This window comes from Camelus dromedarius, chromosome 10, assembly GCF_036321535.1.
Source record: "Camelus dromedarius isolate mCamDro1 chromosome 10, mCamDro1.pat, whole genome shotgun sequence".
In the NCBI taxonomy this organism is placed as follows: Eukaryota; Metazoa; Chordata; class Mammalia; order Artiodactyla; family Camelidae; genus Camelus; species Camelus dromedarius.
In genome coordinates, this window is record NC_087445.1 from 1,208,762 (window position 1) to 1,235,095 (window position 26,334).

The following is a 26,334-nucleotide window of genomic DNA, read 5'->3' on the forward strand; positions in this document are numbered from 1 at the left end:
CATGTTTGTGTGTGTTTTAAGAATTAATTGATGCTAATAGGGGTAAAACCACTGTGGATAAAAGGTCATTGTTTTGTATGATACCAACTTAGAACATCTTGATTTTTTTTTTTTTTTGAGGTGAAATGGGGAATTTTACAGTTTGTCTTCAGTCTTGCTGAATAGAAATACTGTGTGCCGACTTCACCTGGGATTTTTGAAACATGGAATACTGCTTCCGCTTGCTGCCTTGCTGGGCTGTGGGGGTCTCACTGTGTGGTAGTTTGTCCCTGTTAATCTTTAAAATAGAGTTTAACAGTTATATTTATTAAAGTAGGAGGTCCTAGAGTAAAGTGGCTGCCAAATTGCAAATTATTTCTCAAATCTGATTAGTAAAAGTATTTATATAGAAAAAGCTTCACTGTCTGGTTTCCATGATAGTCATACACTTCTAAATGTTACCAGTTGTTATTACTAAGACTATTAGTGGATTTAAAATATTAAAACAAATTTTGTCTAACATTGTTGACTTATACATAATAGTTATATGGAGAAATCCAGTTTGATTTGATTTGATTGAGAAGAAATTTATTGGTGGCCTGACTGAAAATCCGAATGAGTCACTAAGGTGCATGGAGTAGGGAACAAAAGTGTCTCAGAGGGAGGACTGATCACCAAGGGCTTGCTAATGAGAGAGTGCGTTGCTATACAAGGGGTGACATCCTCAAATTATAATTACTAGAGCTTTTGGGTTTTGTTAGGCTTAAGGCGGCTACGATGGGGCGTAAATGGTTCTCCTCTGCTTTTCCTTCCTGTAGTCTCGCCAGTGATCATTAAAGAGTGGGCAGCTTACAAAGGGAAGTCTCCCCAGACCCCGGAGCTGGTGGAAGCCCTTGCCTTCAGGGAGTGGACCTGCCCCAACCTGAAGAGACTCTGGCTGGGGAAGGCGGTGGAGGACAAGAACCGCAGGATGAGGGCCTTCCTGGCCTGCATGAGGTCGGACACACCAGCCATGCTCAACCCAGCCAGCGTGCCCACTCATCTCACGGTGCTGTGCTGCGTCCTACGGTAGGTGCAGCCGGCCGCTGCCGGCTCCCCGGCGTGTGCTTGTGCGGACGCCTCCCCAGGATGCGTTCTGTGTGATGCTCCTGGGGGTCACGCCAGATGAATCATCTTGCCGGTTGAAATTAGTCCTCATCTTGTATTTGATTTGGATTTGAATTGATGCAATATAGCATGTTTATAAATAGGTGTGTTTGATGAACCTACACTTTATGTAAACATAATGATTTTAAATTGAGGGCTTTGTTTTTGTTTTTTTAAACCGATTTCAGACTAAGGAAAAAGTTGTATAATACAAAGAGCTTTTAAAAAACAGACACTGGAGTGTGATCTGCCAACAGACAAGTACACTGTCCTGTGCGATCACAGTACAGCCAGCGGGACCGACCAGCATCGGGGCTTGGTTTCTATCTAAACTTGAGGTTTGTTGCAGACCGTCTCTTTGTATTTGGAGATGAACTCTTGTTGGTCTCCAGCAGGTGCTGGTGGAGCGCGGAGCTGTCCTCTCCTCCGTGTCTCGTCCAGGCTGTGTGTCTGCACCTGACCACTTGGCAGAGGGGGCGTCTGCCTGGCTTCTCCAGTGAGGCCACTCTGTCCCCTTGTAACTAATACGATTTCATGCGAGGCACTTAGTTTAAACATTCTGTTCCACCTCCAACTTTAGTGCATTCGTGTCAGCATGGGCTCCTGGCTGCTTCAGTGGCTTGCGGCCCACTACTGCCCTCATTTAATTTGGTGCTTCACTATCACGTGTTGGGCCAGGTGGGGGCCTTGTCAGTCTGGCCTCTGTGTTCTTCTGACGTGTCTTCGTCATTCTGTGAGCACTTCCTTACTTCTCTTTGGAGATGTTCTGGCCTCACTCTGGATGCCGCCTTTTTCCCAGAAGCCCTAGTTTCTAGCGATGGGTTTGGTGTTGGACACGACGCTCTTCGCTGCTCCCAGGCCTTCCCAGTGCGCTTATGGACACAGACACCTGCACGTGTGTGGACTTCTGCTTCTGGTGCCTTCAACCTGCCCATCCTAACTCTCTTTTCCCGTGTGTGTGGCCTCAGACTCTGACAAACAGAGCCTGGGGCACAGCTGTCTTCCAGGCCGTCACCTGCCCCAGCCCTGTGTGTCCTGTCCCCCCAGGCTAGCTCCTTCTCCATGGGCCCCTGATCCCCACTGGATCTCATCTGCTTGACTGAGAACAGCAGACAGCCTCAGTCAGGTGTTTATTTCCTGAAGTTTCGTAAATTCATAACAGACTTTAAGGCCAATAACTTACTTAGAAGCCTTTCCTTAGTTAAACTGAGGTTAACGAAAATGAGCGTAGTGTGTCAGTTTCCTATCTTTATCTCTGTTGAGGGTTAGCTGGAGGGAAAGTTCTTTGTTTTTGTTTTAGAATCTTCGGCTAGTTTCCTCTGATGGAGAATTCATTTATCGATAAAAGCCTTATAATAGCCAACACTTTAAGGTTAAGACTTTGAGGGCTCTGAGATCAAATCAGCAGTAATGAATTTGTTTATATGTCTCTCTTCCAAGTTTAAAATGATGTGTGGCCTCTAATTCAGTTAGCTGTCTACCATACACCTGGCCTAAAGATCCCCCGGCGCCCTGAGGGAGGACAGCGTGTGCTGCACCTGAGGCTTGTTTGGCTCCCCTTGGACAGAAGCAGCTGTATGTTAGCGTGGGAGCAGCCACTGTTGTCTCGATGTGAATACGGTGCTCACGTTATTTCACGCTCCTTGGGATGGCAGTGCCTTCGCGTCTCGTGTGTTCATGCGCTTGGCCCCGTGGGGCACTGGGATGCTGGGCACGTGCAGACTGGACAGTGTGACTGGGCCCCACTTTTTGTCTTGGTCTTTGTGACCCTTCCTCGACTTTTACCCCAGAAGGAGGTAGGCACTGTTCAGATGGCCTTTGTAAGTCTTCCCAGATTTCAGGATTGTGCTGGTCCCTGTTTCTCAGAGTCTTTATTGTGATTTCTTTACGGTTGTTTCTAAAAAGCGTACTCATTTTAGAACTTGAAAAGATTAATAAATGCAACTAGTGATCTTGTGTTTCAGGGAACCACCTCCTGGGCTCATGTCTGTGTTGCCAAGAAGCTACAGTGAGTTCATTGCGGGTTCCCCGCTTCTTGGCACCCCAGTGGAGGCCAGAGGACAGGCTGGTTGTGCAGACTGTCGTGTGTGGGGTGGGCTTGGAGCTGTGGAGTTTCCCGCTTGGACAGACTCACACAGTTTCAGATCCTGCAGAGGAGGGGCCTGTTGAGGCCAGGTCGTTGGGGAGAGATGAGGGAGAGTGACGGAACAGGTCCCAAGGATTTGAGGCCAGGTCACCAGTAAACGGGTTGGTGCGCCTCCACTAAGAGCATGTGTTCTACCTGTGTGGGTGTTCTGGGGCCATAGGGACAAGCAGGTAAAGGAGGGCACCCTGTTTGATTGGTGGGTGGCCGTCCCGCCCCCAGGTTCCCCACACGTGAACACTGTACCGCAGCGGCTTTGTCCTCTCTCTCCGTGTGTCTGTGTGTGTGTCCTGAATCCCTTGAACGGAAGTTGTGGGTGCGATGCCGTTTACCCCTAAGCTCTTTAGTCTGTGTTTCCTTAAAAAACAAGGACATTATCAGAATCAGAAAAGTGACACTGATGCATCTCATGTGCAGAGCTTGCTCAGGTTTCACCTGCTGCCCCGGTAACCTCCTTTATTAGCAACAGAATCTTGGCTTGTGCTTGCGTTTAGTTGCCATGTCTCCTCCAGTCTAAGACAACTTCTCGGGTTTCTTTGGGTCGGTGCAGGGACTTTTCTGAAGAGAGTAAACACTGGGTTTTGTTTTTTTTTTTCCCAGACCAGAGACCTGCAGATCGTTTGTCTTTTAGGCAGCATGTGAACTAACAGGTGTGGCTGCTCCAGGAAGTTGTGTTTAAAATCAGGCGGCCACCTCTGGGCAGACTGTCAGTCCCGATTTGTTGGTGTCCCTTCGTGATGAGATTGCGTTTCTGTTTTGGGGACAGGCATGCCCCAGCCAGGAGGCGGTGGTCTGCTTTCACAGTGATGTCAGCACCCGTATGTGACGTGCGTTCCAAGTGTGACATTGCAGCAGCAATCAGGAGGATGGGGGGAGGACGGCAGCCAGACTTCTAGAACCCTTGTAATGGGGATGAGGAGGGGCCTGCGTCTGAGCAGAGGTTCAGTGAGGGTGAAGCAAGCGTCCAAAGCAGAACAGAAAGCAGCCTTCCTGAGAGCAGGCAGCAGCAGGTCCTTAGCCCAGAGAGTTCACATTCTCCTGAGAAGGAGGAACTTGAATAAAATAAGGGGACTGGAGGGCTTAGGGCCCCAAACAAGACTCACACAGTCAGCGCAGCCTGTCCCAGCACCCCGAGGAGCACAGCCGGGGTCTCGCTCCTTACCTGTGCCCGTCGCGGGCAGACCTCATGGGTCCCAGTGTCACGGAGACCTGCTTCTGAAGGGCAGTGGGCGGGGAGGTGACAAAGGGAGAACCCAGAGATCCTCCAACTTCCGGGGCAGGAAACTTAAGGCTGGCAGCGGAGAAGTCACGGAAAAGAATGTCTAGACAAAACTGAGAAATGCGAAGGGATTGAAAACACTGTCCGTGCGCAGACAGTGCGCCGACAGGAATAGCTCGAACACACAAGATGGTCAAGGGGAGATGCTTGCTGCTCTCACCTCTGCCGTTGGTGCCATCTGACATCTCCCGGGGCTCTCCGGGATTTCAGCTGCTCTGGGCGTGCGTCTCTCCATGTACACACTTCATACTCCTTCTACATCCAGAAAGTCTTTCTGGGGACGTACATTGAGCAAGAGGTAAATGGTAACTTTGTTAAAATGTGAATAGGAAGCCAAATGGAGGACACAGTAGGTCTTCTAAGCCCGTAAGACTATTTGTCGTCAGAGCTAAACCGAGCGCTGAGAGCCTTTGCTGCTGGGGAAACCAACCTGTCCCCGAGACAGTCTTTTTTCTGATTCACAGTTTGTAAAGGAGCATCTAGTCTGGGCTGAGGGGCCAGGGAGGGGAGTGAGTGTTTCATGGCTTTGCAGGATGAAACCTGTGGTAGGGGTCAGTCGTTGGGGTGGCTGCTCAGCCGCCGTGAGTGAATCTAATAAATACCATTGTGCTGTCCACTTAGAAATGGTTAAGATGCTAAATTTCATGTTATGTGTATTTTACCACAGTTTTTTAAAAATAAGAAATAAAGATAAAGGGACGTATAACATGGGTACTTAGGCAAAGCACATATCAAGCACAACTTTTCCACAGTAATTTTTTTCAGACAAGAGTAGGGGTACTTTCTTCCTATTTGCTGTTTCTTGCATCAAGCCCTGGTTAAAACTCACGAAGACTCTTTTATTTAAGGTTCTGGGCACTCAAACAATTACAAAGGGTGCTATTTTTTTTTGTCATCACAAACATTGACAATTTAATGAAATAAAACGTTTGCATCACTCTTTTACATATTTCTGATTATATCTAAATACCGTGGAGGTTTAACATCCACTGTTTGTTTACTTTGAAATTGCATTTCCTTTCAACTTTCACTGTACAGCTTTACCATGAAGTAAATGAGCTCCGTGCCTTCACTTCCCCATCTCTAGAATGGGGCAGTAGTGGTCCCGGCCTCAGAGTTGCTGTGGCCACTCGAGATGTTAATGTGTGGTAAATGCTCAGACCAGTGCCTGGCACCCAGTGGGCACTTAGATTTTTCTACTGGGGTTTTTATTGAAAATACTTCTCTGAATCAGCTGGGTGGAACCTCCTTTACCTATTAGTTTATGTTCCTGTGGATGAATATTAATTATTACAGAAATGAGAGAGGGAGAGAGGGCTCAACGCCGACTCTGATCCTGAGTTTTATTAACTTAAATTTGAAGCGCTGAGATAACTTCCTCGGCAGACAGGCCTGGAAAGAGCTTTGTCAGGCATGTCATGGTTCTCCGGACTCCTTTTAAGCCAGCAGTTATTTATGGTGATCAGTTGGCAACTTGGCTAGGTCAGGTTTGCTGAATGCAGAGAATCGGGAACCACTGGCCATGCGGTGAGACAAGTTCTTAGTGGTTAGCCTTTCACTCTCTCATACCCAAATACTCCTTGGAGTTGAGCTTTTGCTTAGCGTCCTGGAGGTTGTCACTGGAGCAGTGCTGTCCGGCAAGGTGAGTACAGGGGAAAGGATTTGTAGAGAAGAGGGGATGCAGACACCTGACGGTCCACAGGCAGATAGTACAAATGGAAGTTGAAGACTTAGAAATGGATTTCCCTACAGCTGTCCATACCAGGGTGGCCCCAGGAAGTCTGTGTGTCCCCAGGGATTGCAGCAGTTCTGAAGTCTGAAGCTTAAGGCATTGTCCCTGCTGTCCCTTCCCTCTCCATCCCGGGGCACTCCCCTGCCACCGCCGGGGCCCCTTCTGTGCAGACGGTTCGCACACGCACTCTTCATCGGGAGATTAATCTTTCTTGTTTGGACTTAAGGCCTGCCTCCCAGGTATCCTGTCTTGAATTCAAATAGATAAATCTTATACATTGGTGCTTAAAATATATTTTCAGGGTTTAAACACTTCAAAAGAGTAAAGTTATATCAAAAATCACTTACCAGCTGGCTTACAGTATGTACAGACTTAGCGTGCTATTTTTCATTCCTCTGAAATCATTCTGATGAGTCCAGATGATGAGGTTTGTACTTGTAATTGGCAACATCCAGTGAAGATAGAAAAGCCGGGTGAGAAATCCATATAGGCCTCCTTAGCTTGTGTCGTCCTGAGCGAACTCACCACCGGAGCACCAGGTTGTGCACCTGACCGGTGACGGCCGCATCCTGACGCTAGAACCCTCTCTGTCCACCCCCTGCAGGTATATGGTGCAGTGGCCTGGAGCACGGATACTGCGTCGGCAGGAGCTGGATGCCTTCCTGGCTCAGGCGTTGTCCCCCAAACTCTATGAGCCTGATCAGCTGCAGGAGCTCAAGGTAATTGGCAAGCCTCATTCCTTGTCTTGGGAAGTCGTGTCTTGGGAAGCCTTGTTTTGGAGTTCTTGGAGACAAAGCTAACCTCACTAAGCAGTCACTCAGTGCACTAAACTCGTAGTACTAATGAGGTGAACTTGAGAGCCTTCAGGGCAAAAGGGATTTCCTTCCCAGTTATGAAAACAGTCAAGCCTACTTTTGTTGGATAAGATTTTTCCCTTGTTTACCAGTGGGTGTTTATTCTTGTTTTTCATATCAGGAAATAAACTTGCCTTTTATTTCAGATGGGGATCCCAAACCCTGGGAGGGCTTGGTCCTAAGAATTGACTAACATCTGGCCAGGATTCTTTTTCTTATTTCGTTCTGTTGTTCCTAATTACAACATTCGTTTTCTTTAAAAAAACAAAAACAAAAACAAAACAACTTTGCCCTCCTGGTATTATAAATCCCTTTTAAAAAAAAACCACTTGAAGAACAATGTTATGTCATCATCCCTGTGCCCTTTTAGTCAGCCTTTAACATCGTATTTCTTTTAATTTTCCCTTCTAGTGTTCTTTTTGTTCTTTAATTGTTTTGACAATATTAATTTTCTCCATGTTGTCACCTGATTTTTTGGTGTGCTTATCTTTTCAGTGCACTTTTATTAGTCACTGTGTCCACATGGCTGTACTTGCTTCCTGATTGCGACACTAAATTTTAGAAAGTTCAAGACTTTCCAGAGTTAGCTAAATGAGTGGATCTGCTTTTTCTTTTTATTGTACAGGGTTTTGGGTTTTTCTTTGCCATTGGTTTGGTTTTTTTGTTAGTTTGTTTTTTTTTACAAAATTTGATTTGTAATCAGGTAATCTCTTTTGACAAAATCGCCTTCACTTTTAGATCTTTTGGCCATTCTTTATGAAGGCGTTCTTTCCCCGCAGAAGAGTTTTAGGCTCATTTGAGAGATTTTCAGTATTCTGCAGTTGGGGCTGAATAAATCTCTGATTTCCCCTAAATGATTGAGTTAAACTCAGTTTTTCAGTGTTGAGTAACCCGCAGCTGTGTGGAACCCATGTCACATTCGTGGTCACCTTAGGTTTCTGATGACTTCGAAACAAGCTAAACTAAAGACAACCGAACTTAGGAGAGTCCACCTCAAACTGTGTTCTTTACTTTGTAGATTAAGCTTTTCTGTTTGTTAGACAGAAACTGTGGTTATTTTAAATGGTTTTGAATTTAAGTTTTCGTTCTAGAACGTTTGGCTGGGTGTCCCCCGAGAGGCTGGTACTGAGTGCAGGCCCTCCCTCCCTGTGTCCTAGAGCGTGGTGCCATCACCACCGTCTTCAGCAGCAACTGTGCTCAGGGGTGTTGTGAATACTTTGACCAGAGTGTGGTGCCATCCCTCTACCTCTACTTCCTGTTTCTCTTATTTAGATTATTACATCAGTATTGACATCCCAGTTCTGAAAATCAGACCGCCAGGTATCAGGTATGCCCACCAAGCCTTATTCACCATCAAGTTGCTTTTACTCCAAGTTCATCTTCTCCCATATCCTTTTCATTTTTGGATCAACACATAGGATATAGCTTTTGAAAGACAGTCACACTCTAAGCTTTCATTTTGGTTCTTTTGAGGTCTTAGTGCTTTCATGATTTTTCTCCTTTTTCTTCATCTAAAGCCAGGCGTTGAGAAGGACCCGTTTTATGTGCAGTTACTTCAGGCCCACCACTGTCCCTGTGGGTCTTGCTGGTTGGGGGGTCTGCATTCCCTCCACCAAGGGCAGCCTGCACCGTCAGTGCTTCATTCGCGAGCACCATAAATTCTGAACGAGCCGGAAGGGGAGCTAATAGCATATTCGCTGCGGGTGCGGGGTGGGGGAAGGTAGTCGGTTTGTTTTTTTTTTTTTTTAAGATTAAAGAGCCTCTCAGCTGTCAGATTGAGAACTGACAGGAATAATCATTATTTCAGTGCTACACAAATCCCAACGCAGAGCTGAGGGTCCCCAAATTCAGTGATAGAAAAGTAAATTTCGACATTGCTTTTTTCATTTAACCATTAAAGTCGTTTTGATATTTCAAAAGCAGTGACAGTGCTTTCCTACAAAACACCATTTCCCTGTTTAGGATATAGTCAACTCTTGATTTTTGCTGTTGTTTTAGGGGCCACTGTCCAGTTTGTGGATTGCCCAGATCCTGTTTTCCTCCTCCCATTTTTGTCCATTATACGCTTTGAGAATAAAGAGAAGAGAAAGAAAATAATTTTGGCAGTTTGACCTCCTGTTAGCTATTCTGACGGGAGGTTTGCTGGGGAAAGATGTTAAAACCGTTGTTTTAAACGAGTTTGCAAGAGTTTCATCCTGTACGTTCTCTGTCCGCCCGCCACGACCCTGAACAGTCGAGCGTTCTGTGTGGCTCTTTGAGGACGGGTGACACTGAGTGACCGCCCTCACTTTCTCCCTGGTATATTTTTTAGACCCTTCTCCTAGGTCACCAGCACAAATGAAATGACTGAGGGAAAATCAGCAGTGACACTGTGCTTGGAGGAGGGCTGGTAAAGGATGAGGAGAAGGGCCTTCGTACAGTTTTAGTATTTGTCCAGTTTCTTTCTCCCTTGCTCTTGACATCCCTGAAATTGCCTCAGATTCTTTTAACAGTTTCACATGCCAGGTGCAGAGTATAAAAGATAGAAAATGAAGATCTTTAAAGGCAGTATTAGGGATTGCAGCATGTCTGTGATACCTGTAGGAATTATTGTGCATATAGGTAAATACGACAAGTCAAAGTGAAGAGTCTGTTGCCCAGTAATTAGGAGTTGGACAGAGTGACCTCACTGGAATTTGGTTCTTGAGCGCATTGGCCAGAGATGCATTCCATATTTTTATTTCCTGTAAGGGCAGAAAGTTTTGTCACCGTTTCTCTAGTTGAGGAACTTTGAATAAAGGCGAATATTTTATCTTACTTGGTATATAAGAGGATGAGGTTGGAATAGGAATATTGCAGCCATTTACATTTATAATTCACATTTAGGGAAAGAAATATAAAGCACCATGTAAAGTACTTAAAACATTTTTCAAATGAAGCAAAATCCACACAGCAGTTGAGATTTCATTCACATTATTTAGCCAGCTTTGATTTGAAGAATTTTTCTCCGTTAAATCAGTGATAGTTGTCATTTCTAAAACTAATTGACTTGAACATCGTTTTTTAAACCCATACACCGTTCTTCAGCTAATGATGAGGCCATTTAAAATAAATATGTATGTGTGTGGGAACCGTAGACTCATCCGTTCCTCCCATCAGCTCACTAGAGGGTCACTTGTTCTAACTGGGGTGCTCCTGGGCCCCACACACTGGCTCTTATTTCTTAACCTCAGCACTCATGCGGCCAACTGCCCACATTGGTTTTGAGCTGTATTGGTGAAATAAGGGCTGGGCGTGGCTGTGACCAACACCACCGGGGACTAAGAAATGACAGCAGTACAGACTTCCCCAGGAGCGCGCTGCTGGCGCTTTGTTACGAAGCACACATCCTTACATCCTTAGGGCAGCATCAGCGCCATCACTGCCTTCCCCTCAGCCTTGCCCAGGTCCCCCGTCCTCTGGCCTGGGAGGCTGGGGGCTGGCGCAGCGTGCGCAGTAGACACCTGGCTGCCATTGTCCCTGCAGAGGGCCAGGGGAGGGGTATCTGCGCAGGCAGCCCCCAGGCTCTGGCTGGCATCACTGCGGTGCCGCCTCCCCACAGCGCCAGTGTTCCGGGAGGGGAACCTTCCTCTTTCTGCCTCAAGACTCTCAGCGGAGAAGGGACTTCCACTTCCTTTCTGCAGTGCACAGAAAGGCAGGGCCAGTGAGGCGCTAAGTAAGTCAGGTGATTTTTTTTTTTTTTTTCCGTTTTGACCCTCTCTTTCTCCACTTTCTGCTTAGAAATATAAAACTGCATCTAATTCCATCACCCCATCCCTACCTGCCCTCGACTGAGCATGTTTAGTTCTGCTTTCTGACGCTACACTGGAGAAGCAGGAGCCAGGAGGGTGGGCTCGGAAGGGTGGACAGACTTCTATGGGTTAAGTTCTTCACTGCATTGACTTCAACTTTTTTTAAAAAAAAGTTGAAAAACAGTGTTGGCTGATAACGGGGAGTGTTGACACTGACAGCACAAAACGTCAGATAATCACAAATTCATTAATATTGGGCACAGAAATTGTCTTTTTTCTCTTTAATGAAAGGCCAGTTTACCTGCCACCATTAGGCACGACTCAGGTTGGTACCTGTAAAGACTGCATTCTTGGGATGCCAGCACCTTTGAAAATGAGCGTGCAAGATGGGAAGACAGAAACCAGGACAGTTAAGACTCAGTCCTGGATAATCCACAAACTAGGTCCTTCACAGATAATCAAGAGTTGACTGTATTTGGCAGTGTTTCTTATCCGCTGCTTCAGATGCTAGACGCGAGGGCTGTGTGTGCCCAGGAAGGCTCACAGCACTAATGTGTGAGTGAGAAGACGCCAGAGATGCAAGCCTCTAGATGCTGATAGTGTGCATGGTTCAGATACAGTGTTTTTGCTGTTGTGTTCTTTCATTTATAAGCTATCCATTTCTCCTAAAACATTTTGACAGTCTCATTAATAAGTTGCTATCTAAAACATTAGCGTATAAAATGCTGTAAACGTAAAGTATACGCTTTAGAATGAACTTACACCAAGTCATTTTTTAAGATAACTACCTGAAAAAATGCAGAATCTGAATAGAATATTCCTTTTTACAACATTTCTGTTGATGTATTGCCAGTGTTTAGAATCTGAGATGGAAAATTTTATTTCATAAATGAATTGTGGGCTTAACTGCTAAGGAAACTTAATAATCTGGTACTTTGTCAACTGTCCACCTTAAATACAGTATTACTTACTTTACACTTATGTAACTCTTTATAAATTCCGAATTGAAGTATTTCAGTATGTTTATAAAACAGTCTCTTAAATTTAAATTTGTTAAATAACATAAAAGGTCTTTCTGTTTGGACAGGTCAGTGCTGAGTCACTGTGAAGTAGGGACAGGGCTGCTTAGGGGGGCGTTTGGTTGAGGGGTGTCCTCGATAACTGTGGAGAGCTGTAGTCAGACATTGCAAGAGTTAGATACGGTGGTACTCTTACTCCATAGAAATCACTCTTTTCCGTTTAAAGATTGAGAACCTCGACCCCCGAGGCATTCAGCTGTCAGCTCTCTTCATGAGTGGTGTGGACATGGCCCTGTTTGCAAACGACGCGTGTGGCCAGCCAGTGCCCTGGGAACACTGCTGTCCTTGGATGTATTTTGATGGGAAGCTCTTCCAGTCCAAACTCCTCAAAGCAAGCCGGGAAAAGACCCCACTCATCGACCTCTGTGATGGTCAGGTCAGTTGCAGGGAAGAGGGTGGGCGGGCCAGGGAGGAGCGGGTGGCGACTTCCGGCTGGAATGAAATAACGTGCTCACTGGCTAATCTGTCATCTTTCCGACCGAATTTGTAACGAGCATGTGAGACAGCACTCTGATGTAGGTTAGGCTCAGCCCATTGTGTAACCAGGTATCAGTTAAGTGCCCACATGAGCCGTGCTCAGGATAGACACTTGCTTCTCATTCACAGTAATTATATTCTGTAACTATGCCTTGAACACTGAATTAGCAAATACTGAACCTTTGCTCTTAGGGGAAGTACAGGCTTAGGTTCCTGCGAGCCTCCCGTCACAACATCTTCATCAACCAGTCAGCACATAACCTTCCTTTATGTGTTTCTGTTTAAAGACTTCTTAATGCATAGATATAGTGTTAATTCACTCATATTGCACTTACGGCCGGCAGCTCTGTAACTCAGCCTGAGCAAAGCTCGTTTAACTAGCCACGTATGTTTTCTCCGTGAGATACCTTACAGCCCAGTATTTGGGAACACAAGCCAGAACTCAACACTGTGCTTGGGGACATTTCACACAAGTCATTCACAAAAACATGGAAACCCCAACACTAGGGACACAGTGAACAGGACACCTGTTTACAGTATGAAAGCTGAAACACGAAGGCCACGCTGTGCCTCCTGCAACCTCAGGTGGCAACTCAAACTTTATCCCGCTCAGCGCATGTCTTCAAATGACTATGAAAATGCCATGAGTGTTGATTTTGGAGGTTATAAATAAATTTTAGCAAGTAGGTGATTCTGCAAATGTGAAACTCCTGCATGATGAAGACTGGCTGTAATTTTAAAACCTTAATTTAAAAATAAAGTGAAGTAGGTTATCAGGTTATCTTGTCCCATTGCATAAAAGATGCTCACATGTGCTTCAAGCTTTTAAATCTTAGACTATAAAACACACATTTTCCCACATGCTGCTTAAGTCAAGCTCAGTCTGAAGACAGACTTACAGAGTAAATGGATTTTTAATTTCTCTGATTAAAGATGGGTTGTTGGTGTATATATTATGTATGTGTTTATTAACAGAAGACACTCTGGTTGAACGTTTCTGATGTTACTTCACGGTGGAGTTGGACACACACAAGCTGTATTGTCCACATTGTGCAGGTCGCCCCACAGACGGGTCAGCAGGGCTCTTGTCCCGTCCTGTCTCAGAGAGCCCCAGGCTTCCCTTAAGCAGCATCGATCACTCTGTGCCTCAGTTCCTTCTCTATAAAATACAGTAAATTTCTGACCTAAAATTAAATTGATAGGAAAGTAAATTTTAAAGATGTGAACTAGACATCATCTTCCCTGTGGTCCACGGTTGGAAGGAAGACTGAAGTGACCTGTCTGGATTTAGACATGGATTCTGAGAACCAAGTTCATTTTTAGTTAATAACTTTCATAGTAAATAGTTCTCACCTGAAGATATACTGAGAAAGTAGGAATTTAAATTCTTTTTGATTTACAAGATTAAGATTATGAGATGGAGAGGCACCTGTTAATTTTTGTTTGCACGTTTGCATGCTGTAAACAAGTGTTGCTGAGCAGTTTGACTGTTTTATCTGCGGGAGAACAAACAGGCCTGGCACAGTGATCTGTGTGTCATACTTATTTCTTGTTCATTCCAATTCAGTGGAGACCTAGTGAGTCAAGTTGTCACATGCCAGTCCTTGCCTTGCAGGCCGAGCAAGCTGCCAAGGTAGAGAAGATGCGGCAGAGCATCCTGGAAGGGCTGAACTTCTCCCGGCAGAGCCACCCGCTCCCCTTCCCACCGCCGGCGGCGCTGCCTTTCTACCCTGCCTCCGTGTACCCGCGTCACTTCGGGCCCATCCCTCCAGCTCAGGGCCGAGGGCGGGGCTTTGCAGGTGAGCGTGCCCCCCCACTGCGTGTCGGGACGCGCCGGTGTGGGGAGGCAGGCGTGTGACCAGCAGGCAGGCCTTCTTGGCGGGCCATGTCTTGCCGTGTTGAGACCAGGTAATTGATTGTCACGCTTAGTTCCGAAGTTTGCACCGACAGCTCTTATGTGAGAAGGGAGCAAACTTGATCCTAGAAGAGATTATGGGAAAGGGAGAGGAAGCTGCAAAAGTTGTTGCAGAAACAGGATTTTAAAATTGGTCAGTATAGCTGAAATCCTGCTCGCGTTTGCGATTTGAGATCCTCTCCTGTGTGCAGCCTGCCGAGCTCTCCTGCTCTAAGGCCTCCCCCCAGGCCTGTGGCAGAGCCCCTGGCAATAGTATCTGGTCTCAGGAGGCTCCTCCAAGAGCGGGCAGGGTGACGTTTCAGTATCGCTGGTGACAGCAGGGGCTGGGAGTCCCCTCCCCGGCGACTGGCGGTGTAAGACCAGCGGTGGAGGGACACGGGGGTTGCTCTTCCCACAAGCCCACTGGTGGCTCTCCCTGAACCCGGCTCCTCACGGCTTCTCCCGTCTCTCCCCGCTCGGGTCCCACAGGAGTCTGTGGCTTTGGAGGCCCCTATGGGGACACTGTAGCGACAGGCGCTTACCGTGCCTTCCGTGTGGCGACGGCGGCAGGACACTGCGGAGCCTTCTCAGGCAGTGACAGCAGCAGGACTAGCAAGTCGCAGGGCGGTAATTATGCCACACCTCCTCCTGGGGCTTCTGTCCGCCAGCAGCTTCCCCGCCTCCCGCCTCCTCTCCCCGGCTGTCATCACCCCAGCGCCACGTCCCTTCTGCTAGGTCTCCTCCTGGCTCTGCCTGCCCCCAGGCCTTCCCAGCAGCTTCGCCGTGGCCCGCCCCTGCCTCCCGGCGGGGGCCGTCGCGTGTCCGCACACAGCCCCTCTTCTCTGCCCCCGGCCCCCTGACCACTGCCTCCTGCGACAGAGCAGGCCGCCCAGGGGCGCTCAGTGTCGTCCCTTTCCTTCCGTATTCTCTAACAAGCCCCTGGCAGGTAAAGGGGATGATGCTGGTGTGGAAGATTCTAAGACCAACGCAGAGTTCCTGGCATAGGAAAGTTTATCACAGCTTTAAAGACGTATCCAACATCAGATGTATACGTAGTCTATTTTAAATTTCCATTGCTTCTCTTCTCATTTGTACTAGGCTTGCGAGGGAGCAAAAAGAAGTCCTAACGTTTAGTTTTGAAATAATGTCTTGTGATTTTGCTGTACTTGAAGCCCGTGACTTGTGGCTTTGTCATTAAATCCATGTGTGGGGCCTGCAAATCTCAACCTGGTCATCAAGTCTGAATGACAGGGTTATTCAGGTACATTTTTGGAAGAACTTTTAGCATAGGCACGCCTCTCTTTCTTGACCAGGAATATTTTTCCAGCTCAGCTACTTGGGTACTTACAGAAGCCACTGAGAGACGTGTTTTGTAGCAGTCAGACTGGCAGATGAGTGAGCTGCAGGAGCCGTTCCTCCTCTCCTCCTGGACTCGCTCGCCCCCGTCCCGCCTGCCCCAGCTCTCCCGGCTGCCCGGGGCGCTCTCCCGTCTGTTCCTGCGCCTGTGCAGCGCGCAGGAACGTGTGCCCTCTGCTTCACAGTCAACTTCAGCTTCTTGCAACCCTTGCCTGGAAACTCATGCTGGCCTGTAGTTGGGATAAAATACTGCGGGGGGGGGGGGGCAGGGGTCGGGGAATCAGGACTGTGGACATTGTGGGGTCAGAGTGGGTTTTTTAGTCTGAAATGACAAGAGGAACCTCCAGATTGTATCTGGAACTCAGATCTGCGCTGTCCAGTATAGTAGCCACTGGCCACACGTGGCTCTGGAGCACTTGGACCTGTGGCTCATCCGAGCTGAGCTGACTTAATACAGAAAAAAGAGTGCAAACTGTCTCATTCATAGTTTTTGCATTGATTACATTGTTGAAATTAGTATTATTTTGGATATACTGGGTTAAATAAAATACATATTATTAATGCTTATTTCACATGTTTCTTTGTACTTTTTTAATGTGGCTACTAGGAAACATAAGGCTTGTTGTAGATTTTGTTGGACAGCGCTGTCTGGCTGTTAATCACCACGGCTAACATCAAGATGATAGAAAGTTTATTATCCATTCCATCTGCCAGAAAATAAGATGCTTGAGGTTCTGTTCTATTTTGTTTTTATCAGAAGTTTTGAGAAGTTTTTCTTAGGGAAGTCAGAAGACCTTATGCAGGGTACCAGCAATTAATAGAAGTTAGTGAGCACAGTGGATATTTGTGACCCTGCCTAAGGAAATTTTCATTTCATAACACAATAAGAAGTAACAGGCTAGACTGACTGATTCATTTCTGCAGTGTTTGGTTGAGGTAGTAAGCTTGGAAATAATTACCCGAAGAGAAAAACATTCTGAGTTTGCAGGTTTCCATGCTGGTGCCATAAGCACCCAATACTTCGGCTGTATTTCCACCTAAAAGCCACACTCATTTTGCGGTTGTAACCTGTTTTAGTTCTCGTGGGTTCTTTGAATAGTCAACACCTCTTACTTTCAGCTGTATTTTTAAGAACAGCTTAAAGCCATTAAAATCCAATCGTGTGTACGTAGACAGTTTACATAACAAACAAGAAGTCTCCACAAAGCAAGAGAAAGGGGCTTCAGAGGAAATAATAGAAACCACATTTGAAAAGAAATAGCTTGCTTATTTCTGTTTGCTATTCTTAATTCTGTGATTGTAAAGATTTTTTTTCTTCATCTATTTTTGTGCAGGGATCCAACCTATACCTTCTCAGGGAGGGAAGCTAGAAATAGCTGGCACCGTGGTCGGCCACTGGGCTGGGAGCAGACGGGGCCGGGGGTGCCGGGGGCCTTTCCCCCTGCAGGTAGTTTCTGTCGGAGGACCAGCAAGAGGGTAAGTTTGAACAGTGAAAGCATATTTGTATTTTTTTAAGAAAAAAAAAAAAAGGCCTTTCTTGTTATTTTAATCATGAGTTTACTAGGAACATTTTTATGTCATTAAATACATTCCTCTTTAACACTATTCTTAGTAGTTTACAGGGTTCCATTACATACAGCGTTATGTGATTATTTAAGCCATTATTAAAGAATTATCCACAAATGATTCAATTAACCATTTTTTTAATGTTTAAAAAAAGGAACATTTTTGAAGTGTATTATTTTTCAAATTGAACCCACTAGATATAGGGACCCCCCCCCAAAAAAAAGACTGATTACTTGAAATCAATCTTTGGTATGACCATGATTTAATAAAGTCTGCCTTCTATAGCACAGATTAGACACCTTTAAATCCATCTGATATTATTTTAAATGTTGTTTGTAACAAATTCAAGTCTGTCTGCTTTTGTCCTCTTTTACGTGTTTAGGCGCCCAAGAGGGGTTATTTCCACGCCAGTGATCAGAACATTTGGAAGAGGTGGAAGGTACTACGGCAGAGGCTATAAAAACCAGGGTGCGATTCAGGTAATGACACGATGTAGCGTGAGTGCCAGCTCACTCCCGAGTGCTGGTCTGCCCAGGCCGGTGTTCCGGGGCCAGTGTCCAGACAGGAGGGCTGTCGGGCTGAGCGCCCAGCACAGTGGTGGCACGTGGTGTTTACCAAATGTACGCTCCCTCCGACCCAGATCGCTAGAGTGTTGCTTGTGGTGCCGAGAGCTCGATCTCACGTCCACGTGCTGTGTGTAGGACGTTAGCTGAGAATGTGCCAGGAACTCTTCCTGCTGTTTGTATTATAAAGCATGATTTAGGTAAATTGCATGTGGGATTGAAAAAGAAAATTTACATACAGGGGCAGTGCATCTTTTTCTCCTCCTCCTGGTCCATCTTGACTAGGTCTTCCCTGAAAGGATCAGCCCATGAGAAAATAAAGTCACGTGCCTGTCTTCATGAAATAGCCAGAGCTTTCTTCTGCTTTGGATGTTCCATTTTAGGACCTGGATCTTGGTGAACTTCTTGAGAACGAGCTTTTAAAAATACCTATCAGTCCTAACACCGTATTGTGTTGTCTCACTTGAGTTATGATATTTAATCAAAGTGCAAACAGTTTCTTCCCCCATACTATCCACGTAAACATTAAGAGTACACTCTTGTGACTCATTTATTAATAATCCGTATTTGGAAGGTTAATTGGCCAAGAGGAAATAAAATTTCTGCCTTTACCAGGTGATCTTAGCATCTTGGTAGCCTTTTTTTTTTTTTTTTTTGATGAAATACCTCAAACGAGTCAAGCGCAGAGGCAGTCCCGTCCCTGAGAGCGGGCCCAGGAACCAGCATCCAGCAAGGAGGAGGTACTCCGCTCATTCTGGCTCCCCTTGGGGCCCCACCCTGACCTTCCTCAGCCTTCACAAAGACATCCTTGTGAGCCATTGACACTCTCAGTCCCTTGGCAGGTTTACAAGAGGGAGGAGAACTCCGTTCTTACTGGTTCTCCAGCCCAGAGCTCGTTCTGTAAAAGTGTCCCAGGTTGTGCGTTATGGTCATCCCTGGTGGGTGCAGGGGCCTTTCTTGAGCTGGTGGTGGGGAATATGTGTCCCCACATTGCTTAAGCACTTTTATTTTAATATAAAACCTAGATACCCAAAACCACACACACACAAAATGTGTAGCTTAATGAGTTAAAAGGAAGAAAGCCATGTAGCCATCACCCATGTGATGGTTTATATCTTCTCAGCCGTACCAAGAGCCCCTCGTGGGCCAGATCCCAATACCAACCTCCTGTCTTCCAGTTGCACAGAAATAACCACCACCCTGGAATTTTACACTCATCTCTGTTATTTCTCCCTTGTCTCTTTCTGGTTTTATCTCTCATGTGTGCATTCCTAGACAGCGTGGTTGAGTTTTGTTCATTTTCTTTTTCTTTGCTATGTCTTCTGAGTCTCTCTGCAGGTTTCCCTCCCTCCCTTCATTTACCTTCGCTTTATCTAGTGAAGGACAACCCAGGCTGTTTCACCTGCAGACTTCTGGCTTTTGCCAGGCGCACACTCATGGCGCTCTTCTCCGTGTGGCTCTGACCTTGTCTCTCTTGCACCGTGTGGTGGCTGGATCTGGATGCTGCTTGGACTCGGGTTTGTCCCTGAGACAGGATGTAGTGGAGCTGTGTGCTTTCGTATCTGCTTCCCTATTTTTACATGTTAGGACCTGCTGATGCCTCAGTGAGGAGATCCATTCATTTACTGTGGATTGCAAAGTAAAGATACTCTCATTCCATCGTTTCTTTTTCTTTATTTATTGGAGTGCTTTATAAAAAGTTTCTTCCTATCGCTTTTGGTGCCCAAATATCACAACCCTTACAGGAAAGCGAGGTCAGCACATGGCTTTGTAGCTCCCCTTGCCCGTCCTTGGCCACTGGGCCCTGTACTGTGACCTCTGATCTTCAGTAGCTTCCTGTCCGGAGCATCACCCAGTCCAGCAGACCTGTGACAGCCGTTTTTTCTAGTTTCTTGGTTTCTTTAGTGGGAAACGGCGTTTCAGGACCAGAGTAGGGGCACTGATACACTCTGGCTTCCACGGGGTCAGTCACTATTCCTAGTGTTCTGTGTACATGGACACACAGAGTCCTTTTTCGTTATACACACAACCTATATGCTTTTTATTGCATTTTTTAAAGAAACAATTCTCATGAATTCACACTGATGTTTCCAATTCAAACTGAGGACTCTAAGGCTTCCCTTTAGCCTCTTCTCTGTTAATTGTATACGTCCTTTCTTCCATGCCAAATCACCACTTCATTTTTCCTATGAACAGAGCTAGAGGGGCAAAATGTGCATGTGCTCACTCACATGTACTTGGCACACACAGACACACGCATGCAGTCTGCCGCCTTTTCCTCCCCTAATTAAATACCGTAGGAGTTTATATAGACTCCTCCAATTGAAATTTAGGACTTCAAGACTTGAACTTGACTTTTATGTTTATATCAGTATGTCCGTTCTTCCATCCTTCGAACCTTGGTTCCCAAGAACCCAGATGATGGTCCAATCGGAACGTCCCCTAACTCATCATTTACTTCCTCTCACATTGTGTACACAGTCCGCTAGGAATAGCTAATACTACTGCCATCAGCACAATCACGGGGAACAGTTAAAAGAAAATGTTGGCATATGTCCCCCATCTTTCCCCCAACATTGTCACATTTAAAAAAAATAGCTCTGCTTTTATTGTTGGCGTTGTCCGAGGTACACGCTCAGCCATATTTGTCCCGGGCCTGTGGATGACTGCCCTGTGGCCCACCAGCCTGGAGTCTGCTGGTCCATTTTGTCCCTCTGAGGCTCCTTCTTTAATGGGTTCCTCAGGGAGGACTTAGGGAAACAGCATTCAATTTGAAAACAATTTATTTTCCTAGTAATTGCAAATGTCAGTTCACATCTCCTTCTCAAGTAACGTACACGTGTTATGCGATTTCTTCTGTCATAAAGCTTTGCCGTCAAAGAATGATAATAATTGAATTGTCTTTCCCTTTGAAGTCATTTGCTGTTTGGGCCTAAATGCCTAAACTGTGTGTGTGTTTCCATCAAAGTTCAGTGACGTGCCCAGCTGCTGGTCATTCTTGGTCAACATACTTGGTATATGATGCCTTCTTTCCAAATGCAATTTCAAGTCTTGTTTTACATCGGAAATTTTCTTGAGTCACTGGTTTTTCATTTCAGCTCTTTTTCTTTGCTCTATTTTCGTCTCTGGTGCGGCTGTTGTGCTAGTCCTTCTGGTTCAGTCCCTCCGTGTTTGTATACTCTTCATTCCTTTTTGTCTCTTCCCTTCTTTTTTGAGCTGTAACTCATATACTGTGCAGTTCGCCTGTTCAAAGTGTGCAGTCAAGTCTGTTCTCAAGGCCATACAGCAGTCACCACTTCTTCTAGAACATTCATTACCCCCAGAGAAACTCCTTACTCTCATGAGCAGCCACACACCCCACCCCCCTAGTCCCTGACGGATCTGCTTTCTGTCTGGATTTGTCCTCTGTACATTTCATGTAAATGCACGTGTTGTGACATATACTAGGTTGTCATTCTTTCTTATTGCTGAGTGATGCTCCGCTGGATGGATACACCACATTTTCTTTATTTGTTCATCAGCTGATGGACATTTAGATTGTTTCCATTTTTTTGGCTATCGTGAATACTGCTGCTGTGAACATACATGTCCAAGTCTGGTTTTCCCCCCAGCTTTATCGAGATACAATTGACATATAACATTACGTTAGTTTTATGTGTATAGCATAATGATTCAATATTTGCATTTATTGTGAAATGATCACCACAGTAAGTCTAATTCACATCCATCACCACACATAGTTACATTTTTTTTTCTTGTGATGAGAACCTTTTTTTCTAAGTTTTTTTTTTTTTAAATTTTTGAGGGGCAGGTAATTACATTTACTTATTTATGTATTTATTTTTGGAAGAGGTACTGGGGATTGAACCCAGGACTTTATGCATGCTAAGCGTGTGCTCTACCGTTTGAGCTATACCCTCCCCCCAAGAACTTTTAAGATACACTCTCTTAGCAACTCTCAAATATACAATAGAGTACTGTTAACTATAGTCATTGTGGACAAGTTTTGTGACACATTTTCAGTTCTCCTGGGTATATAGGTAGGAGTGAATTTCTGGCTCAAATGGTAATTCTGTGTTTAAGCATTTGAACCACCAAACTTTTCCGTGGTGGCTGCACCATTTTCCATTTTGACCAGCAATGTGTAGGGTTCCAATTCTCCACATCCTTGTCTACGCGTGTTATATTGAGTTTATCCCTCCTAGGGGCTGTGAAGTGGTATCTCATTGTGGTTTTGATTTGCATTTCCCTTTTTTTTTTGTCTCTTTCTGATTTAAAAAATTTTTTCCTTTTACCTTCTTCAAGTTTTATGATGTTTATTTGGTGTTGTATTTCTTCTAGTTTAGTGTTCATTTTGGGAATTATTTTTTTCTGTTTCTTTTAAATTCTTCCCTAAGTTTTCCACCTCACTTTCTAGCTTTCCCTGGTGTAATCTGTGCTGCTCTTCCTCATCCTGTCCTGTCACAGCCTGTTTTGAGATCAGAGCAAGCAGTCTTGGTCTTCTGTGGACATGCCTTTCAGACATATTTCATTGTCCTTAGGGACATTGTTCCATCCTTTATTTTCTTATAATGGCATAATGTGTAGTTTCACCTTAGTACTTTCTGGTACTTGTTTTTAAGTGAATGAGTGTCCTGGCACGTTAAGAAAGACAGGTGACAAAGGGCTGCTTGTTTCCTGAGCATTTCTGACCTTCCGGCCTCTGTTGTTGCCATCCTGGTGGGACCAGTTCTGAGGGGATGTGTCAGCGGGGCCGAGGAGGCCGTGCTGCCCTGTGCTGGTGGTGCATCTGGTGATGGGGGCTCCTCCTGGCGGCCCAGGCTTGTGGGAGGAGGTGGCTGTAGAGAGAGGGAATGTCTGTCTCCAAACAGGTACAGGCTGGCTTTCCTTCGTAGTCTTCCTGCATCCTTCACGCACACCCCTCATATTGCTACCTAGGGAGTGACTATCCCGAGGTTCCAGGATGAACAGGCCGCCGCACACGTTGCCTGCAGCAGGCGCCCACGGGGGAACCACTGCGTGACCAGTGCAGCGCTGCTGCAGGTGTGTGTTTAGTAAGTGGCCCTTCCCCTGAGGGAGCAAGGGCTTTAAGGTTGGGAAGCATGGACTTGAAATCTTCATGATTGCTTTTTCTCCCCTTCTTGGCCCTGCTATATTTTTGTATTAATTATTTTGTTCAGGGTTCCAAGAGGATGATAGTAGTATTGACTTCCCAAAAAGATGAGTGTTTCTGAACTGTAGGAGTAAAAACCAAAATGAGAAGATACTGTGGGACATTGAGCCTGGATGAGGAACACGAACCCCTGGGGTTACAAGAGAGTGCATCTAAAGCGAGGGGGATGGGTACCTCCAGCCCCACTCTGGGTGTGACTATAGGGTGGACAGGGGATAGAACAGGATGCAGAGAGAGTGTAGATGATAGAATGCACACAGACTGCGGGGGTAGAGGGTACAGCTCTCCCGCGGACAGCGCCTGCCCTCTGCGCAGTCAGAAATCCACGTACAGCTTTGCAGTCAGCCCTTCTCCGTGTCTGCAGTTCCGCATCCGCAGATTCAACCAACTGAGGATCCTGTAATTCTATAGTACGTATTTATTGAAAAAAGCCCCCAGAATAGTGGACTTGTGCAGCTCAAATCCGTGTTGTTCAAGGGTCAAATGTATAGAGCGTGTGTAGCGTATGTAAGAGGACGCGCAGAGCAGAGGGTACGTGCAGCAGGGGCGCGGCCTCGCCCCCGCTGCGTTCTGTTCTTGAATCTGCAGCGAGTGTCATCAGGCCCCAGCTGGTGTCCCCTCTCTCCCGCTGTTAAATCAAAAGCTGCCTTACCGCTTGCCTGTCTTTCCTTTCGAACAGGGCAAGCCTCCTTATGCTGCTTCAGCAGAAGAAGTGGCCAAAGAACTGAAGTCAAGATCCGGGGAATCGAAGTCCTCCGCCGTGTCTTCAGACGGGTCCCTGGCTGAAAACGGAGCGGTGGCTGAGGAGAAGCCGGCTCCCCAGATGAACGGGAGCGCGGGCGACGCCAGGGCCCCCAGCCACTCGGAAAGTGCCTTGAACAATGACTCTAAGACGTGCAATACAAATCCTCACTTAAATGCACTAAGTACAGACAGTGCTTGCCGCAGGGCCGATGCTCTGGAGGCGGCTGTCTTAAAGAAAGAAGAGTAAACTTATTTTTTATAGAGGGTGAAGGATGCTGGAAGGGTAAGGATTTAGGAATATCTGGAGAGAAAGAGAGCCTACAGTTATGTACATTTTTTCCTTTCCGTAAGTGAAAAATGAGGACTTTGGAAATTCGGATCCCTCTTTGATATCAGAGATTTAAACAACACATTTTTAGTTTTAACCAGTTGTAGTCAAAATGCTACAATAAAACAAAGAAAGAAAGAAAATGAAGAGCATTTGACTCCCACACTTAAAATGAAGTACACACAAAGTTTAAACTGGTTATGACAAAAGCCTACAGTTGTGTTTCTTGAACTATAAAGAAAACAAATTTTGGCAGTCTTTAAGTATATATAGCTTAAAATATCATTTTTAGCATTTGGCACCATATGTATGCCATTATCTTTGATTTTGCATTACTGTTCACAAGAAAGCTTTGTCTAAGGCTTTGATTTTATGATTATGAAAGAAATAAGGCACAACCACAGTTTTTCTTTCTTACTTAAATTTCATCACTGTTGATGTGGTTCTTTTTTTGTGTTTAAAAAAAAAAGTGCAACTATCAAAACTAAAAAAAATTAGAGTATTATTGCCGTTCTGCTGATTTTAAATATACAGTACATCATACATACTTTACAAGCAAGTTAAATGGAGATAAAGTTGAAATCATAGAAGATGCAAATGACCTTTCAAAATCAACACAATGTGTTCTGAAACTTTTCGTGACTTAATACCATGCATCTGTGATCAATGAACTATGTGGTTTTGAATCGGACGTAGACCATTAGTGCTACTACTTGAGCTAAACTTCTGCATGGTTCATAATTTTTAAAGTGTGTAGTTAATATTATGCATGTTATTGTCCTTTCTTCCATTCTTACCAGTATGTGCCCATTTGCAAAACAAAAATGCTAATAATCAGTAATAGTCCTATAAAAGATGTTAACTCTGTTTAGTCATTGACTGATCTTGCTCTAACCTTAAAATTTTGTGATTATTGACCTCTGTTGCATTTATTCTAAAACCCCCCAAATTATCTAGCTGTTTCGAATATCAACATTACCCTGGTGTATTCACTGCTGTATGCATTATTGTTCTTTGTTGCTGTTTTATGCCTTCATATTAGCAAAATATGAAATTCTGTGAAAAACAAAAAAAAATCCCTTTGATCTTTAAAAAAAAAACAAAAAAAAAAACAACCCCCCCTTCTGTAGCAGGAAACAAATTGCTTGTTCTTGAGAACTTTCCCATCAAGAATTTAGTAGAAGCAGGTATACTTATATCATTTTGATGTTTTTGTTAATGTTTCCAAACAATGTACTTTGAAATCAGAATCACTTCTTATTCGTTTTCATATAATTCTCCTGATGCTCTTCATCACACATTAGTGATCAGAAATGAGATGTAATTCCCCAATCCCTGCCCGCAAGACCTGAGTAGGATCTTACTGTAAGTTGAAGGGAGTTTTGCCCTAACTCATGGATTGTGCAAGAATGAACTGCTGTTGGGTTTGACTGATTGTAGATGGGTTGTGGTGTGGTGTATCTGAAGGCTATTGAATGCAACTTACAATGCTTAATAAAAATCTTTATTCTTTTAGTATAAAGATGGTGTGGCTTTTACATTCCTTGTAAAAACATACATTTTACCGAGATTTAATTCAAATTGAAACAGCTATTTTGGTCAAATAACCAAAATTTAGAAATGTTTTGCCCCTTGCAAGTAATTCCAGGTTCCAGCTCTAAAGGAACATACATGGCTAATATGCAAGTTATGCTGATACTGATGTCTGAGTTTCATAGTTACAAAAAAAGACATTCTCTGATAGAGCAGTCTTAGAAATAGAAACTTAATTTAAAAAAAGCCCAAGAATGAAATACACTTGATCTTGAAAAAACATAACTTTTATTTTTTAAAATCAGATCCATACTGTATTCAGATTGGTTTAGTTTTCACCTAATGTCCTTTTTTGTTCTAGGATTACCCCATTACATTCAGTTGTCACGGCTCCTTAGGCTCCCCATTGTGACAGTTGCTCAGGCTTTCGTTGTATTTGGTGACCTTGTGACAGTCTTGAGTGCTGGTCACATGTTTTTTTGACTGCCCCTCAATTGTGATGCCCGATTTTTTTTTTTTTATTCATGAGTAGACTCGGGTTAGGCTACGTAAAATGAGCACGCCTTATCACCACTGATGGCGGCCTTGATCATACGGCTGTGTGTTGGCCAGGTCTCTTCTCTGTAAAGTTCCAGCCCCTCCTCCGAAGTCACCATACGCAGCCCACACTCAGGAAGTGGGCTGTCATGCTTGAGTATCTATCCCTAGTAAATTACTT

At 45.0% G+C, this 26,334-nt stretch overlaps 1 protein-coding gene across 4 annotated transcripts in view; it reads left to right on the plus strand.

Moving 5' to 3' along the window:
• Positions 1 to 25,605, plus strand: part of FAM120A (family with sequence similarity 120 member A) — a 97,564-nt gene extending 71,959 nt beyond the window's left edge. Inside the window, exons 11-19 of one of the 4 annotated variants that reach the window (XM_031447219.2) lie at positions 798 to 1,047; positions 6,884 to 6,998; positions 12,149 to 12,358; positions 14,075 to 14,258; positions 14,843 to 14,980; positions 17,044 to 17,185; positions 17,658 to 17,754; positions 22,777 to 22,881; positions 23,691 to 25,605. In XM_031447219.2, coding sequence (XP_031303079.2) covers positions 798 to 1,047; positions 6,884 to 6,998; positions 12,149 to 12,358; positions 14,075 to 14,258; positions 14,843 to 14,980; positions 17,044 to 17,185; positions 17,658 to 17,754; positions 22,777 to 22,881; positions 23,691 to 24,002 — 1,553 coding nt within the window. In that variant the 3' untranslated portion in view covers positions 24,003 to 25,605. Of the gene's footprint in view, positions 1 to 797; positions 1,048 to 6,883; positions 6,999 to 8,405; positions 8,461 to 12,148; positions 12,359 to 14,074; positions 14,259 to 14,842; positions 14,981 to 17,043; positions 17,186 to 17,657; positions 17,755 to 22,776; positions 22,893 to 23,690 lie in introns of those variants that run through there. The other 3 variants (XM_064490086.1, XM_064490085.1, XM_064490087.1) reach the window with 3 other exon arrangements.
• The last annotated feature ends 729 nt before the right edge of the window (positions 25,606 to 26,334 follow it).